We start from the raw sequence: 19590 nt of genomic DNA, 5'->3' as shown, positions 1-19590 counted from the left end.
GTATGTAAAATTGCACTTACTCTCTCAAATTCGCCGAACTCACACCGGAACACTTTTTTGACTAGGGTAAATAGTGATTTTTTTTTCCAGTTTTACATTATATATGAGGGTATATTTGTCATTTCAAATAGGATTGTTGGGGTAAAGTGAAGATTGTTGGGGTAGGAAAAAAAATTTTCCAATTGAAGATGTGCCACTATGAAGCCCAAGTTGATGAAAGACTACAAGCTTTACTAGAAGACAAATGTGAAGGTTTCAGAAGATTGTGACATTTTGATGTTTTCTCTTCCCACCTCCCGTGAATCTTTTATACTCTCAATATTTCAATTTTGCCCTTGCAGAAAAATTCGGTTCGCAGAAACCGAATTTTTACTAGTGCAAATTCAGAGTAAATTTCGGTTTTTTGTTTTCAAGGCAAAAAAAAACTTCGGTTTCTACGAACCGAAGTTTTTTGAAGGACAAAATTGGAAATTCAGGGGGATAAAAGATTCATGGGGGTGGGAAGAAAAAACATATGACATTTTTAGTATTATGTAGCCCATTCTTAGCCCAACTCAATATGGAAAGAGTGAATCACGGTCGATGATTTACATGATATATCATCGTTGGAAGAAACATTCTCTACTCTCTACCGTTTAAAGCTTAAGATGATCATTTGTACCGCAAATGAATGTTGACAAGTTCTGGACGAACATAGTCTTCCCTTAGTCTTAGAGTTATTTTTAGATAATGAAAATAGCATGGACTTTGACTACGTACTTGTTTTTTGAACAGTAAATATAATATTATTAATAATCAGGTCTTTGCACAAACTTTGACTACGTACTTGTCTTGACTTGCAGCACAGAAGATGATGATCAAAATAATGATTAGACAGTAGATAATGTTTCCTTTCAACGGTCATATCATACAAATCATTGCTAGTAAAAAGCATGGTCTTATGACAATGACACATGCAACAACCGCAATAAATTAATGACAAAAATAGTACGAGATATTCAAACTATTTTTCTATTTTGTCTATAAATAGAAGAGTTGTTTGTAATACGTGTGCATGTATGAGTGAAGAATGCGAGCAAAAGTATAGAAGAAAATTTTGGTGAGAACGTGAGAATGTTCACTACAAGAAAACAGGCAAGCGACGACCTTTGAAAAAAAGCATTAGCGTCGGTTTTGTCCGTCGCTAGTTGACTGGTGCAGCGGTTGGACAAGTGACGCAACATGCGGCGTCGCTACGGCATACAGCGGCGATTCAAGTAAACCGTTGGAATAACCGTTGCATTGACCTTAGCGTCGGTTGTATTGATTGTGCGGCGGTTCATAACCGTCGCTATATGTACTTTTTTTAAAAAAATTCTGAGCTCCTAGCGTCAGTTATAACCGCCGCTATTCTCTTTTTTTTTTTTTTAACACGAATTTTTTATTTTGTTTCCCAAAATTTTTATTTTTTATTTTTTTTTAACTTCCCACAATTTTTTTAAAACGCTTTATTTTTTGGTTTCCCACAATTTTTAAACTCTTTTTCATATGTTCACCACAAGCAAAGTCATCGATAGTTGATGCAAATAATTAATTTTGTATACAAGCGCTAGTCTAGTAATTGATATACAAGAGAAATCAAGACTGCGAATATGCCCATTGCACTCAAGAATCAACAATTCGATGCATTGTAATAAACTGTAGACAGATTATTTACTTTATACTTGTTACACAACAATCAACCTTACCAGGTCATCCACATTTTTACTCCAAGCAAGGTTACAAACCTGAACATTATGAATTAAACAGTTTAATAAGATACTCTACTGTTTATATATGAATTCTTGACAACAAAGAGGTAAGTAAATAAACCTGGCTTCCAGTGTCAACAGAGTTGTCGTGTTCCAGAAACGAATACACCTATCGGCAGTTCCACCACCAGACACAGGATGGTTGCTTTGGTGAGGTGACCAAGCAATGGCTTTCACAGCAGCAATGTGTTCTGAGTCTCAAAGTTGGTTGTTGTGAATCCTGATTCCATACCAATAGCTGCTCATAACATAACATTGAAGAAGAGGTGAATTTTTCAGTTCACAAAACTAAGCAAAAAGTAGCAAATGTTGCAATTTTGTGATTTAATCTTGTTAAGGAAAGAAAGAGTCTCTATTTTTTCAATTCTCACTTTATTTATTTAATAATACACTTTAAGTAGAATTGATAGGGTCTTATGATCTGTGTTACGTGTTACCGTCCTCGAGTTATGACTTACAATCTTTGTACCTTTTGCAGATCCTATGAAGGATATCGAGTTTTACATCATTGGAAAGAAAGACATACCTGATTATCATTACCACCAGAAGCAAGTTCCCTGTCATCACAGGACCATTTCAATCCACATACCTGTTAAAGTTGAAGGATAAAAATCGGCATCAATTTATGTATTTCAATGTGAGAAAGATAATTGCTATAGCCGTGGATAAATAAAGGGTGGTCTAAACTCAAAAATGGTGTAGTGCTAGTTCAATGTGTATTTGTTTGTTAAATTCTTTTTACCTCAGACTTGTGACCAACAAGCTTGCCAATCAAGTCACTTGAAATTCTCATACTCACTTTATTGTTTGAAGCACTCCAAAGATAAACACAAGTGCCCAGTCCCACTGCTAGAATATTTTGTGAAGACCAGTCCACAAGATTCAAGTAAAAGTCATCTTGAAGTGAAGGGGTATCCAGAACCTGCAAAAAACACTTGTTCAATTTTAGCAATCAATATTCATAAATCACTATTAGTTCTCTAAGTACTTTTTTCATTGTATCAAAGACAAACACCGTTAAATACTTAAACTTGCAAAGGTTTTAGAGCTTGAAAGGTGAACAATGCACAAACAATTTTAATTCTAGAGTTCAAAAAATCAACTTTATTTAAGAAGAACAAAGGACTCAAACTGGTCAACTTTATTTATTTGAAAACTCTATTCGAAGTTGTGCTCATAAGGCTTGCATTGTACTAGCACGACTCGGGTCTAAATCAAAATCACAAAACTAATTTGTAAAATATGATTGTCATGAATGGAAATTGAGGGCATACAAAAAGGGGAATGCAACGGTCATCGAGCTAACCTTTGTGTTGGTGAAGTGATCGTGCGGTGGGGATGAGGTGATGCAATGGTGATGGTGAAGAGAGCTTATGCGTTCGGTGACAGAGAATAAGAGAGAACTTCAATTAAATATCTTCAAATCAGGTAATATCAGAACCATCCAGCAAAGTCAAACATGGCCAAAGTCCAATTTCTATCCTCTTTTATCTAAACCCAAGCATAACAGTGGATTCCATCAAATATGTATGTTATAGTTAGAGACCAAAGCCATAAATGAACTCCATTGCTGAACACACATACACAAAAACAATCATATAGAAATTCCATTATTGAATATGTATATCCAATTACATCATGCAAAATGTGAGTTAAGCATACCTGCAATGACAAATAGAACTTCCACAAGTAATATGTTGACCTACCAAACAAAGAAATAACATTTTTTCAATCTTCAGAATATGGTTGAACAATATTTTCAATCTGAGAATTAAACTCAAAGCTACAAACAGATCAAAATAGGAAAGTATATAACCAAATTGGTACATCTAATGAAGTAAAGGTTCATATATCAGTTATCTTGAAAATTAAATAAATATTCACAAGTCATGAAAGCTTTCTTATTATACCCGTCAATGCAGTTAAGATTACAAAAAAGATCTATTTAACTTACATATTAATTGCTTTAGTACCATCCAAATATGTATTGTTGTAATAATGTTGTATGGTTTGAATAAGTTCTTGGGACTGTGCTGCTACCTTCCATTGGCCTCTTCTTTCACAAGATTCAAGGCACTCAAAATTTCAAATGATGCCGCAACATACCCTCACTACAAGAAATTTGAGCTATATCACTACCACTGAAAACCTCCATCCTTTGTTGTGACCTATATTATGCAATACAAGACCTCTTTTAGAAAACTATGGCTATAATTTTTTATAAACATTCTTTATATATACAATAATAAAGTAGAAAAAGGTTAGACAATTTTCATAGCTATTCTTATACTAAATTGAGGTTTTGTATCTGTGTTTGTGATAGATACAAAGTATACAAATGAGACATCGCATTTTAAAGCTGAATTATCCAACACGAGAGATCCACACGCACCCTTTAGTTCCTGTAACTCAAAATCCAACACACACCCATGTTAATTCATCCAAAAGGGTACATGACTAAACCAGAAAAGAACAAAAAAATCATTTTGAAAGTAAAAACCGGAAGAAAAAAAAACCATATAGGATAGAATTTTGATCTTTAATCAGCAGAGTTCGAAAGAGCTTCAGATTATGAACAGAGAATCTGAGTTAGAAAGAAAAGTAGCAAATAACATCAGCAATTGTTGCATTTACTTACAGTATAACACAATCATATACTCTACAAGTTTCGTAGTCTCATTTAAATTATCAATACCTCAAAAATTATAGATGCAACCCTCTGAGTTCCATCTCCTCCAATTATATAAACCTGAAATTCAGGAGGATATAAATCTGATGCACATACACACAAAAAATATCAATATGTAGGAAGAAATACAAACCTTATTGATTCCACGGTGGCCTGACAAGAGAATTGGTACGTACATCCATCAGGAATTTATCAAAACACTATCAGTTCTGCACACACCAAGTTAATCTAAAACTGACTTAACATATAAAAGAAATAACACAAGTTTAAAGCCACTGATGCACACACGTGCCGTGCCTCATTAGAACAGGAAAAAAATCTACATTTCGGCAATTCACCGCTTTCAGAAAAGAAACAAGAAAGGCACAAACCAACTATAAAGGTAATGAAACAGCTACATAGATAAGGATAGAGTGCAAATTGTATACAACAAATATAACATATTTTTTTAGGTGAAGCCAAAGCCAATTCTTGTGTCAGTTGGAGATATGGAGAACAAATGTTTCACTTTCAAAATATACTACAAGGTCAGTATTTACTTAAAAATAGTAAAAATTGAATAAACAACAATAAAAGGAGTTAAAAGAAAGACTGAAATTGTGCAGAGTTAACACCACCAAACATTTATGTAGGAAAATTTCAGACACATACCTTTAAATCAACCATAGAAGTTTGAGAGCGCTAGTTTGGACCAAGACTTTTGGTGCTTTCTTCCGACTTTTGCTGATCTAGTTCAAAACCTCCAGTGAAAGGATGACCTTGAACACCAACCTTACCCATATGCTTGGCCCCAAGACTAAGCGATCATTTAGCATGACACTATTTACAGTTGGGAAAACTTCATTGAATACAGATAAGGCCTCATTGAACATTTTCACACGTTCCCTGTGGATACGCATAATTATGCAATGTTATTCCTTAATTACACAAATCTATCTTAAATCAAGTAAAAAACCTACAAAGAATTACCTCGCCTTCACAGTGCTTGAATACAAACCATCCCTCATATGCTATACATCTTCTGGTACTGGGGATGGCAATAGCTTTCCTTTTGAAGAAATAGATGTAGATTCATCAGGTGAAATTCCAAGAGCAACATTAACATGTCGCTTATAATCCACGTGACGATTAGACTTTTGGATCTAGTACTAGCAACTTTTGATCAAAATGCATATAATTGAAGAAGCTCTCCACATCCCCGTGTGTTGCTGGAGAACTACTTCTCAATATGTTGGGCAGAGAAGACAAAATTGGATTTTCGGTGCATTCTCGAAAGCTACATGATCTATCTAATGAAGCAGCTATGTTGGATCCACGCTGCGTAGTGTACAATGGTCTATTTGGGCTATTGGAAGATGGATCAAACTTACTAGATGTCGCCATTGCACTAGTTTCAAGACATCCTTCAATTAAAAAATACAGACCAGAGATTGGTGCATGACAAAATTGCAGAGCAGATGAACATAAAGGACAAATCTAAATAACAAGAGAACAATTGGATAAAGTACCTGAATGGTCAAAATAATAATAGAAAAGTCAAACTAAGTTGACACACACTAGATATATTTGGCATACATACTATTTCCAAAGATTAGAAGACCACATAAATGTCAAAATTTGTAGAAGTATTTAACAGTATCAACACCACTATTCTCATACAAAGCTACTTTAAATGGATACCTTAAAAAAAACTATAAATCCTTAACTTCCATCAACTTGATAAATCTCAAAAAAGCTGGATTAATTTGCATGATATATGTATATCTGCTCTATACAGGACTAGGTCCTCATTCTTATATCACTAATATATCATTGCTCCATATAGTAATAAGCAATAAATCTTCTCCTATTTTGAACTTCAAATCAACCGGCAACTGCATATTCTTGAAAGTAATAAGCAATAAATCTTCTCTTATATTTATTCAATCAATCAAAGAAACAAATCAAAAATTTCGTAAAACCTAAAACCTAGAAAAATTATAGAAATTTGTCTTAATTCATATCAAAATTTCATCACCTGAAATTGAAAAGAAGGGGTTGAGCAAGTTTCATCACCTGAAATTGAAAACACCCACCAGAAATTGAAAACAAGGGGTCGAGCAAGCAGAGAAGAGAAGTACTAAAGCTTGTTCTTGCCCATTCTTTTTTGAAAACAAGGGGTCGTGCGGTGGTGATGAAGTGATGCGATGGTGATGAGCATGAGAGCTAATAGGTTCGTGACAAAGAATAAGAGAGACGGAGAATGAAATTTTTATTTCCAACCTTCCTAATCTAGCCGCCGCTGTACCCAATTAGACTGCTGCCACTTTACCACTAGAACTGCCGAGATTTACCCACACCAACCGCGGTTGAATGAATGCCGCAATAAACGTCGCTATTGAGATGAGCGGCGGCGGTAGACTTCCAAGTGCCTCAAATGGACTGTCGCTATCTTCAATTTTTCTTGTAGTGGTTGAAGGATATCATCACAGAATGTGTGTGTGTGTGTGATATTTCACAAAAAATTGTGAGTCAAATATTTGTAAGGATTACACATACACTGAATAAATGGAAATCATCAGTGAACTCACAAGGTTACACAATATGGTCAATTGTGCAAACCTCGTTAGAGTACCTCCATCCTTTACACCTGCAATCACAATGCACCAAGAACATTGCAAATCCAGATAATTCAACTAGTGAGCTTCATGATCTTCTTTGAGAGTGAAAATGCACTAAAAGTGTTTATTATACATCAACTAAGTTTGTCTTCTATATACAGACTTAGATTGATATAGGATTATTATTGTATAACTACAAGAAAATATAAGATTTGCTACCATAATTTTGCTGCAAAATGTAATGATAGTTAATTTCAAGTTTATTACCTACTATTTGACTAATCGGTTTTAGACGGAACATTTTGAAATTATTATGATTTTTGAATTCAATTTGTCAAACTCCATTCTCGTTCCACTGCTCTCAGAAATCAAACGACACCAAAGTTGTTCTTAGAAACGCACCACACTACACCAAACACACATTCTCACTCTTGATCATCGATCTGCACTGTCACTCTCTCATCGATCTACCATCGATGAGAACTTCTTGATGCTCTATGCGGCAATTTTCAACTTTGTTCGCCTGGCACGACTTCTAATTCTTCTCCACTAAAAGGAACCTTGGACTTTATTGAGGGTTGCAGACCGCAAATAATGTTTGAGACAGCTGACCAAGCATTATTGAACGTCCTGGGCCGCCAATAATGTTATTGAGGGTCTTGTGCCGCCAATAACACTTACCGACGAGCATTTTCCTGAGGGTCTTGGGCCGCCAATAATGCATACATTATTGACTGTTTTTAGCTCTTCTTGGAGGCTTATGACCCTCAATAATTCATTGTTTTCTTGTAGTGAATCACAAGCATCCCCAATCATGTCGTGACGACATAGATTTTGGTGGGTTTGCAATCTATCCTGAAGCAATTGCCAAGAAAAGGTCGCCACTTTTGAAAGAGTCCAAGGTTTCCAAACTTTTGGCAACAATCTTCCATCACCTCTTCGATTGTGGTGCGACGAAGAACCAAGTAACCATACTTAGCCGAGAAGAAACTACTTAGTCATGCTTCCAAGACCAAGAATCAGTCATTGCTGAGATTGTTGAATCAGTTGTTGTCGAGAAGAGTATTTCTAAAAGAGCAAGTTCCCGGACAAAAAGACCTTTTCTCTACCTCAAATCCTAAAACTAGTGTCATTCGACCCAACTACCCATCTCTCTCACCTTGCCCTCAAAAAGAAGAAGAAGAAAAACAATCACTAAGAAAGAAAAAACAACAAATTGACCGCCAATAAACTAGAAACGCCAACAAACTCCAATGGTTCCAGCACATAATGCATCCTCACTCATAAAAGAAACATGGATTACCAGATTTTTATCTAAATACCATTTTCAAGATGAAAAATTTCACCCTATCGAGCAGATATTCAACGAATAAGGTTCCACCGAAAAACATTAAATCATTACGGATATAACTAAAAATATTTATAATCAAAGTTCTGAATTGACATGTGTGCGGTGGTCATCTGCGACACTTATTTTAAGACGGATGAGTATTAAAATCTCTGGTGCATAAGAAAACACTAGAGAATGAAAGTGGCTACCTATTTTCAATGTTTTTTCTACTGAATTTTTGTCTTTTCCCCCGCCCCATGTTTCTTTATCCCCAAATTTCTGTTTTTGCTCCTGGCCATAAGTTTCGGAATTTTTTCCACTCGCATTGGTTCGGCTAATATTTTTCGAAATTTTGTGTTACAGAAATGTAACTTCTCTATATCAGTTATGCTTTTCATTCTAAAAATTTTGTTTTCTCTCCTCAGCGAACTCTAAAACGAAAATTCAACACTTGAGTTTTTTAAGCAAGCTAACTTCTTTCAAACTACATTTGTGACTTACAAGTTACAAGTAAGTTTTAATAATTCCAATTGTATATATTAATTGCAATTTATAGAAAATACGTTCTGAACTACTCAAATCATAGGAAAATTTCGGAAAATATTTTCAAAGCAAAAAGTTCGGAAAATAAGTTTTGATTTTTTTACGTTTTTTAAAAAGTTTGGAAAATATTTTCCGAAACACTGAAACTTTAAGTTTTTTAACACAAATTACACTTTCTTAAAGATGAAGTGATATACTACCATCTATCTATATAAAAGAAATTTTGGAAAAATATTTTCCAAATTTTCAGTTGGTCGATCATATTTTCCAAAACTTTTGTCCGGGATCAAAAACAGGCTTTTAGAGAGTATAAAAAAAAGAGGAGTGCTAGGATCACTCCCTCTAACACACTCCTTTAACACATTCCAATACTAATTTGCCACATCATCCTTTATTTTTATTTGTTTACCTTCTAACCGGTTGTTCCTATTTACGTACAAACAAGATTATAATTTTTTTTTTTTTCATTTTTGGAAAAACATTTTTTTTCTAGAATGAACTCCAATCTTAAAAAAAATAAATTGCAACAGATTCTCACTTTTCATTGTTCTTATCGGAAGTTCTATCTTTCTTTGTCGCGAGATTTGAGTTGTTCTATTTCACACTCTGTTAGCCGCCACCGATCTGTCTCATCTCGCCGCTCCTGTGCCTGCCGATGTCTTGGTTGTGAGCAAACTGTCGATCTGTGGGTTCCATTTCTATGGCTGTTAAATTGGTTTCTATTCTTGGAATGAGGATTTTCATTATATAGTTAAACAAAACATACAGTGCAATTCTCTTTTGGGTTGTAAATTATAAATCTATATAAACATTACTTTGGTGAATTGCATAGATTTCATTGGAAATTTGGTTTCAGTATAAATTTGGGAATAATATTCAAGATAGCAAAATTCTCTGGGTTGTAAATTATTTTTGTTATCTTTTCTTCTTCTTTTTTTCCAGAAGTTTGCAAAATAGTGTTCCTGTAGAACTGGGGAGTTAAATCTCTAGATAAAAAAAATAAAAATAAAATAGTTTCACCCACTAATCTGGTTTCAAGTTAGACCATGTGCAATGGGAAGTTGAATGAGGTGTTGAATGATTGGGTGAGGTATGTTGAAGATGATGTGGAGGAGGGAAGAGTTGAAAATTTTCAACTGTACGTGTTGAACACTGACGGAGGGGACACGTGACGCTGCTTCATTTGGCCAAACAGGCGCGTGTGTTACACGCACAGACAGGGCGAGTGAGCTGCAGAAAATGCGGAGAGAGAAGAAGAGATAGAGACACATGTGGCGCGCTAATTGGCTGTCCGGATTCTTATCCCATTAATACTTTGAACTCAATTATTTCATTGTAAATTAATTTTTTATTTTTTTATCAAAATTCATGATATTTTTTTGTCTATAAATAAAGACTTGGTTCATTTGATTTGAACAAAGAAAAAAAACGGATTTTTTCACTATATTAATCTTATTATTATCTTCCTATTAGTGTTAATCTTGAAATATTAGTCTTTTTTTAGTGAAATGGATCTCAATAATCACTTCAGCACCCAAAATTCTCCTAATCATCCAAACAATTATCAAAATCCAAATCAATTTTTCAACCAACATCCTCAAAACATACCAAATTTTGGTTTAGCACCAAATTTCAACCAGTTATCCTTTGTTCCAAACTTTCATCTTTGTTCCAAACTTTAATTATATGAACAAAATACTGAGTAAATGGATTGGCGCTTATGAGGCCGCTAGGCGTTTGCAAGCAAGTCGTTGGTCAGAGAATGACGTTTTGGCAAAAGCGCATGAAATATACGCATTGGGGAAGAATGTTCAATTCACTTTAATGGCAGAATGGCAAGCTCTCCGTGATCAGCTACGTTATAGTAGTCAATTAGGAGGAAGTATTGGCTCAGGAAGTAGTGGATCTAAGAGATCTCACGAGAGTGATGCATGTGGCTCAAACTCTGTAGGATCTAGTGCTCGTCCTATGGGTAGGGAGACAACTAAAAAAAAAGGGTAAAAAGAAAAGCAAGGAAGCTTCCTCGGAGGTGGTGCACAAAGAATGGGCTGAATACAAATAATTAAGGGAGAAAGAGATTGAACAATTGGACAAGACAGCATTGATACAATAAGAGGCTAACCAATTGGAGAAAATGAAATTGTATGTACAGTTAAGTTCCGACGAACATCTCGAAGACCGGAAGAAAAATATGTTGGAAAAGTTGGCCCAAGAACTGTTTGATAATTAATTTCAAGCAAGTATTTGTCTGTAGTGTTTGCTTTAATTATTGTGTTTGAACATGTCAGTGTATTGTTTGCTTTAATTTTATTGTGTTTGAATATGTCAGTGTAGTGTTTGCTTTAATTTTATTGCGTTGATTTATGTCAATGTAGTGTTTTCTTTAAATTATTGTATGTTATCATTATTGTATGCTATCATTATGTCAGTGTAGTACCAATCCCACAATATTTATTTCAAATCTGTCAGTGGTCTACCACCCAATTCGAATCTGATCTTTATCTGATAATTATCTCTATACAATATTTCTTTCAAATTCATCAGTGGTCTATCACCCAATTTGAATTTGATCTTTATCTGATAATTAACTCTATACGATATTTATTTCAAATCCGTCAGTGGTCTACCATTTATATATAGGGACTCATACAACCATTTATGTACCAATCTATCTCCAATATCCCAAATCTCATCCAACTACTTCCAATATCCCAAATCTCATCCAAGCTACTTCCAATATCACAAAAAATGGATCCATCAAAATATCATTTTGATATCGCAGCCTACAAACTAAGACGTGAAATTGAAGAAACTTATATACTCAATCGATTTAGAGAGTGTCGACAGAAAATATTGGAATATAATGCACCTCGTACTAGAAAATATCTCAATAGAGATCATGCAGCGGCAAACCAAAGACTAATCGACGACTACTTTGCCAATGAGCCTACATATGACGATCCAATGTTTCGTCGTCGATACCGGATGCAAAAACATGTTTTCCTTCAAATCGTTAAGGACCTTTCAAGTAGTGATGACTACTTCACCCAGCGAGTTGATGCAGCTAATAAAGAAGGTATATCACCCTTAGCAAAATGTAACACAGCAATGCGTATGTTAGCATATGGTATGACAGCAGATGCGGTCGATGAGTACATCAGAATAGGAGGTACTACAACATTGGAGTGCTTACGTAGATTCTGTAAAGGAATCATACGATTGTATGAGCAAGTGTATCTGAGAGCACCAACCCAAGATGACCTGCAAAAATTACTACATGTTAGTGAAATGCGGGGGTTCCCATGGATGATTGGGAGTATTGACTGCATGCACTGGAGTAAAAAAATTGTCCTAAAGTATGGGAAGGTCAATTTACTAGGGGGATAAGGGAACCACCACAATTATTCTTGAAGCAGTTGCATCTCATGATCTATGGATCTGGCATGCCTTTTTTGGATGTTCGGGAACGTTGAACGATATAAACGTTCTAGACTAGTCACCGGTGTTTGATGACGTGGAACAGGGAAATGCTCCCAGTGTTAATTTCTTTGTGAATCAACGTCCCTATAATATGCCATACTATCTAGATGATGGTATCTACCCTTCTTATCCAACTTTCATCAAATCGATTAGACTTCCTCAGAGTGAACCTGATAAGTTATTTGCAAAATATCAGGAGGGATATCGGAAGGTCATCGAACGTGCATTTGGAGTGCTTCAAGCTCGATTTAAAATCATCCGTGAACCAGCTCACTTGTGGGACATAGCCGATTTGGGTATCATAATGAGATCATGCATCATATTACATAATATGACTGTTGAGGATGGAGGAGACTCATATGCTCAACGTTGGACCAATTTTGAGCAATCTGAGGAAAGTGCAACCATACTCTACCGAGTTTGTTACCCGCTTTTGTAAATCATGTGCGTGCTAGATCCGAGTTCCGTGATCCAAAAGGTCATCAAGAATTGCAAGCAATTTAGTGAAGCACATATGGACAAAGTTTGGAATGGACCGTGATTGAACATGATTTGTATCGTACTGTTTACGTTGCTTGTGTGTGTATTGCATTTTAAATTATTTGTATCGTACTAATTATGTTTCTTGTGTGTTGTATTGTATTTCAAATTATTTGTATCGTATTAAATTATTTAAATAAACTTTGTTTTTATTAAAAAAAAACTAAAAAAATAAATTGTTAAGTGTTTATTATTTTAATTTAATTTTAATCGATAATTGTAATTTTATGTAATCATAAAAACAAAAATATAAATTTAAATAAGAATATGAAATAAAAAGTGGTGGGGTAGATTGTTGAATGAAAAAACCATTGGAAAGGGTAAAAGTTGAATGAGTGTTGAATGATTAGGTGGAAGAAGGAGAAAATGATGTGGAGTGTTGGGAAGTGAAAAAGTGGTGTTGAAGATTTTGAACTATTGTACATGGTCATAAGTGAATAAAAAATGGATGATGTGGCAAATTAATATTGGAGTGTGTTAAAGGAGTGTGTTAGAAGTTGTGACCGTAGCACGCCTCTAAAAAAAAGTGCGGGGGGAAAAGAAAAATTATTTTCTGCATATCATAAGCTGAAATAGCATACTCCCTCCGTCCCAAAAAGAATGACCCATTTTGAATATATGTACTATTCATATATATTGTTTTGACCATATTTTTCTACTAATAAATAAAAATAAATATTAACATATAAGATGTTGTTAGATTCGTCTCGATGAGTATTTTCAAAATATCAATTTTTTATAATTTTTACTATTATACAATTAAAGATATTAGTCGCCAAAGTTATGCATTGACATGCGTGTTTCGGTCAACTGGGTCATTCTTTTTGGGACGGAGGGAGTATGTTGCAAGCTTTCACTGGTCATATAAAACATACTATCCAATCATATGCATGCCATAAGATAATTATTGGTCATCAATATAAGTTGTAATTAACATCACAATAATGATAAACTCTGTTATGTAAAATAACACTGGCATGAACCATTTATGTTTTTCTGATGTATCACTTATGTAAAATAACACTGGATTTATGGAAAATATGTTCTGAACTACTTAAATCATAGGAAAATTTCGAAAAATACGTTTTGATTTTTTTGCGTTTTTTAAAAAGTTTAGAAATTAAATATTTTTCAAAACACTTGAACATTGATACACTTTCTATGAGATGAAGAAGTAATACACTATTTGTCTATATAAAAGAAATTCGTATTTTCCAAAACTTCTGTCCATAATAAAAAATGAGATTTTAGAGGGTATAAGAGAAACGTGCGGGAGAAAAATTATTCTCCGCATATAGGCTTAAATGGCATATGCTGCAAGCTTTCACTAGTCATATATAACATACTATCCAATCATGTGCATCCTATGCCATTAGATAATTATTGTCATCAATATAGGTTGTAATTAACATCACAATAATGATAAACTTAACCAAATAAGAATATAGCAAATGCAGCTATATTCCCCATAGTGATAGCTGATTCACTTGGTATTAATTCTTAATGCAGATTAGAGACATGCAGACACAAAAATTAATTCCAAACAAATGCCAACCAAAATCTCAATTCAAATAATCTAAACAAAGGCAAGGAATATCCACCAAAAACATAAGTGCCAACCAAAAACAAAATCCTTAATACTTTGCTCGCAAGTCGAAAAATCTTAATAGAAAGGAAGAAAAGAAATACCAAACAAATCTGAAAGTGCACAATGCCTCAGAAACAATGAAAGTTAATTGGTCCAAAAAATGGCGCCAACTAAACTAAGATTATTGCATTCATTCAATTATAATGAGCCAGGCTGATCATTAACTTCAGAACTCGGTGAAGCTTCATCAATGACTTGCATGGCCTCAGACACCTTTATCTTCAGTTCATCAGGAGTCTCAATTAGATGGATAACCTCTGCCTGGTCCATTTCCAGCAACATTCCTGTGACCTTTTCTGCTTGATCCTTCGATGTAAGACGACTTACCAATGGAAGTAAATGTTCACCCAACATCTGTTCCATGACATGTATAATTTTTTAGTAAGGAAACTAAATAAATAAATTCAAATAAGGAAAATGCCATGATTGATTAACAATTTACATAACTAGTATAAGTTTAAATTCCTCACATATCTCATTCAAAATTGCAAAATTTAGTATTGAAGCATAAATCATGATCTGTGATTGTTTCTTTATCCATTTCCTTTAATACTTAAGTCACTATTTCATTTTAAAAAAACATGATCTAACCATTAATTTGAATTAATTGTAATCTAATCGTTCGTTGTGATTAATTATACTCATTTCTCACAATAAAACATGATCTAACATATCAAGTGTTCTTATTGGAGTCACTCCCTCTATATATCTAACAAACTTTTACATACCATCTGTTGAATTTCCGGGGAAGCAGAAGCCAAGGCTGAAGAAAGTGACTTGTCCGACAATGCACTATCGAGCTGATTGTCAATAGGAGTTGCAGCAACTACAGATGGATCCATCATTTTATCCATGAGAACTTCAGGATCTACGGATAGATCCCTGCCATTCCGACCATTATATCTAAACCCTTGGTTGGAATTACGCATCTACAATCAATTTTTTTCAAATGTGATAAATTAGATAATAATACTATTTACGAAACAATAAAGCTTAAATTTAAAGCATAAATAATATTGGTTCAACTGCATCCGTTGGAATACTATTTACAAAGCAAATAAGCAATGACGCTTAAAATTAAAGAATAATTAAATACCTGGTTCTGCTGCACCGGTTGGAAGTTACCAACTCGACGCCCAGCCATCCTATTCCCAAGATGACCTTGCCTCTGGTGGTATGGCATGATGAAATTTGGAGCAACACCAGATCGCATGCTTGGCATCAGACCGTATCCAGCTGGCTGAGGGGACATAACACCAGGTGTACCTTGACCGAAATACAATTGCTGAGGAGCAATTCTTGGTGCACCTGGATGATATCCAACAATTCCTGCAGGCAAAGGTGGAAATCCTGCTTGTGCTTGAATTTGAGAAAATCGAGCCTGCAAATAAGCGAGATTGTGGACGACTTTATAACAACAAACTTCTAACTACAAGAAGGATTTGGATACGGATGACAAAAATAAATATATTAACAAGATATAAGACGAGAATTACTTGCAAGATATAATTTAATTCATAATTAATCACGTTGATTTATCCATAATTTAATTCTAAGGTCAATTTGAATCATATATTAACAAGATATAAGACGAGAATTACTTGCAAACGGGCATTCCTTTGTTCTTTGCGCTCGGCCACAGCAACATATAGGGGCTTCTTTTCAATTATTTTTCCATTCATTTCAGTCATCTGAAAAAACATAATATAGCTCAAGCATTTGATAAAAAAGAAACAAATAACAACAAAATGAGCAAAGTGTTTTGAACAAAAGAACAAATAACATACAGCTTTACTTGCTTCCTCCGGAGTTGAAAAAGCAACGAAACCGTGGCCCTTGCTATGGCCATTGACATCAAGCATTACCTAAAGAAACATATTTAATTACTACATAAATATTAAACTTTCAAATATTCAAATAATCATGGTGAAACAAGTAATGACACAAATGCACAACCATGGAATATAAAGCATGAAAAGACTAATGAGACATACCTTGCAAGAAGTTATTGTTCCATAATCAGAAAATAGCCCCTTCAAATTTTCATCATTAATGTTGTCATCAAGGTTTTTCACATATAAATTTGCACGTTGTAATTTTTCATATTTTTTTATCTTTTCCAGCTCAAATTTAGCTTTCAATTCTGCCACTCTTTCCGATTTTTTCTGAGCCCTCCCAGCAAATAAAACCTTACCATCATTGGTTGTAGTCCCATTCAACCTCTCAACTGCAACAGCCGCTGAATCCGGGCTTTGGAAATTCACAAATCCAAAACATTTTGAATTCCCATTCTCATCTTTCATGACCACAGCACTTGTTATTACACCATAAGTGTTGAATAGCTTCTTAAGGTCCTCATCAGTATATGTTTCAGAAAGGTTTTTCACATATACATTTGTGAACTTAGGTGATCCATTTCCTGACCTTTCTTGGTGCCGAATAAAATGCCCTACGTAAACTTTCTTGTCATTCATCAACATGCCATCCAATTTTTCAATGGCATTTTGTGCAGACTCGTCATTATCAAACTGCACAAAACCGTATCCCATTGATTGACCATTAATATCCAGAGCTACCTTACATGAAAGAACAGTTCCAAAGGAAGCAAAAGTATCATGTAGAGCCTTGTTATCGATTGATGTGTCCAGATTCTTAATGAACACATTTGCAAATCCACTTTTCCGAATGCTAGGATCCCGATGAGAAAACATAATACGGATAGGCTTCCCATTCAAAGGAGTAAAATTCAACTGTTCCATTGCATTAATAGCTGCAGTATAAATTTTGAGGTCAGAGAAGCAAATATAGGTTAAACAAAGCATTTTAAAGCAAATTTAATAAATTGAACAATTTATAAATATAGCTCTTTCCAAAAGTCATTATTGGCACATTAGATTTTTTGTTTCTTTCATTCTTTCTCAAATATATATAACAGAATGAAAGAAAAGGTGCAAATATGAAAAATTAACCTACACAACCGACCAACCCTAGCTATGAAAACAACATTGTCTAGTATAAAGTGTTGTTAAATAGCTGCTATTGCGGGACTAAGACTCTGTGGCATAGCGGAATTTAAACAAAACAATAATTTCTGCAATCTTTGATTGACAACATTGTCTAAAACTAATTTTAGTGACCCAATTACATGATTATAAAAAATCCAGATACAATGACGACTTTTTTTGACAAAAACATGAATATATGTACTAGGATTTTACTCTCTTAGAAAAAGGACTGCACATTACTCCTTTAGTTATTACAAGGATTGCTACCTTGATATGAATGTTGTCAATTAGGGTTTCAAATAACAGTCGTATCGGCAATTATCACTAGGATCGTTAATATCAAAAACTGCCACATTGTTAATTGTGACAAGGATTGTTACTATCCATATGATCGCAATGTGGCCGCAATGATGAATGACATTTAAAACAAGCTAGGTTTAAAAAAAAGGTACCCAGTAATATTTTTAACCATGTATGATACCACAATTTTTAATGTCTATACCATCTAAGTTGCACGCCCCAATTGGAGCCCCTTCGACAATATTTGGTAGTTATTATCCACAAAATTAAAGAATCCCGACACAATCATGATTCACGACTTCAAAACATGATTATAAATACTAGAAATTTACTCTCTTACAAAAAGGAATGTACTTTAGTAATCACATAGTCATACAAATTTAACTAAGATTTGCATAAGTTATAAACATCTAAACCCTAGCTTATTTGTTTCTTATAAAAACAATCCAAAAATTTAAAAAAAAAAAAAAAATCAGGCAATCCCAATGCATGCCATTACCAAGAAATAATGGGTTTGTTTGATTTCCAAAAAAAATTCAATGATGTATGGTTGATTAAAATCATTTAGTATTTTAGACAAATTGTACTTGGAACAAAAAATTGGCATGTGATTTTATATAATCACTTGCCCCCAATTTGACCACGAACAATTTTAAAATCATCAAATACAATATAATTAGAATTTTCGTCCAATCCCTTATTTTTCATTAAAATATAATTTCAAAATTTCAATTAACAAGTTAATATAAAAGAATGAAAATCGAAATACAAACCATCATGAGAATTGGAGAAGTTCACATAAGCATAGCCAAGAGATGATTGTTTGGCCTGATCCCTACAAACCCTAACGGAACCACTTGAGCAATCTGACCAAACAGATCATAAAGTTGAGTCTCATTCACGTTCCCTTCAAGATCACCAACATACAAAGAAGCATTCTCAAATTTTCCGATACCGCCATTCAAAGCCACCGGAATCATAGTCTTAGGTGATGAAACTGCCGCCATTTGCTTCAATTATTCAATTAAAAAAAAATTAGATCAAAAAATAAAAAACTCCAACAATGTAACAGTAGAATTTATTTGAAAGTAAACAAAAACAAAGGATGAAAACAAAAACTTACGGTAACAAAGTAGTGTATAGGAGGAATTGTGATTAGGGTTTATCCCTAATATGGATGAAAAATAATGGGATTTTTTTTTTTTGGTTTCTTGTTTTTAGGGATTTTTTTTTGTTACCCCCGCCTCTGAAACACAGAACACGAGATAGATAGCGCAGTGTTTCTTCGGAGTGAGTAAGGTTGTGTTACGAGGTTGGTATTTATATGCACTTTATGCGTTGGTGTAACCTATTAAAATAATACACGTGTCCCTTTTTATAATAAGAATTTTGTCTTTTTCTTTTGGTCATCGCTCAATCTCCATTATGACTGTGAAACAGCCACCAACTCTCGCTTTCTCGTTGAATTATGAGAGAACTTTTTTTATTTATTTTGACCAAAATTAATTGTGAGATTGGGTTTGGGTTTTTTTTTTTATTGTGTTTGTCGCATGTACTTTGACAATGTTGTTGACTGATCTTCACTATATATGTCAAACGATAATAAATTGACAATATCTTTTTTGACCAAGAAATAAATAAAAATAAATTGACAAATCTTCACTA

General features: G+C 34.1%; 1 protein-coding gene and 2 pseudogenes across 1 annotated transcript; 1 reads left to right on the top strand and 2 right to left on the bottom strand.

Annotated features, from left to right (window-relative positions):
* Positions 1-1772: 1772 nt before the first annotated feature.
* Positions 1773-6927, bottom strand: LOC123907779 (annotated as a pseudogene).
* Positions 6928-10638: 3711 nt separating this feature from the next.
* Positions 10639-12871, top strand: LOC123904745. Its single transcript, XM_045954371.1, has 3 exons — positions 10639-10924; positions 11735-12231; positions 12476-12871. The coding sequence occupies exons 1-3, from the start codon at positions 10639-10641 to the stop codon at positions 12869-12871; spliced, it is 1179 nt and encodes a 392-aa protein (XP_045810327.1).
* Positions 12872-14529: 1658 nt separating this feature from the next.
* On the bottom strand, positions 14530-18910 carry LOC123907778 (annotated as a pseudogene).
* Positions 18911-19590: the final 680 nt, after the last annotated feature.

This window comes from Trifolium pratense, linkage group LG2 (assembly GCF_020283565.1).
Source record: "Trifolium pratense cultivar HEN17-A07 linkage group LG2, ARS_RC_1.1, whole genome shotgun sequence".
NCBI lineage: Eukaryota > Viridiplantae > Streptophyta > Magnoliopsida > Fabales > Fabaceae > Trifolium > Trifolium pratense.
Note: the sequence above shows the minus strand (reverse complement) of the source record. Positions and strands in the feature narration are given on the sequence as shown.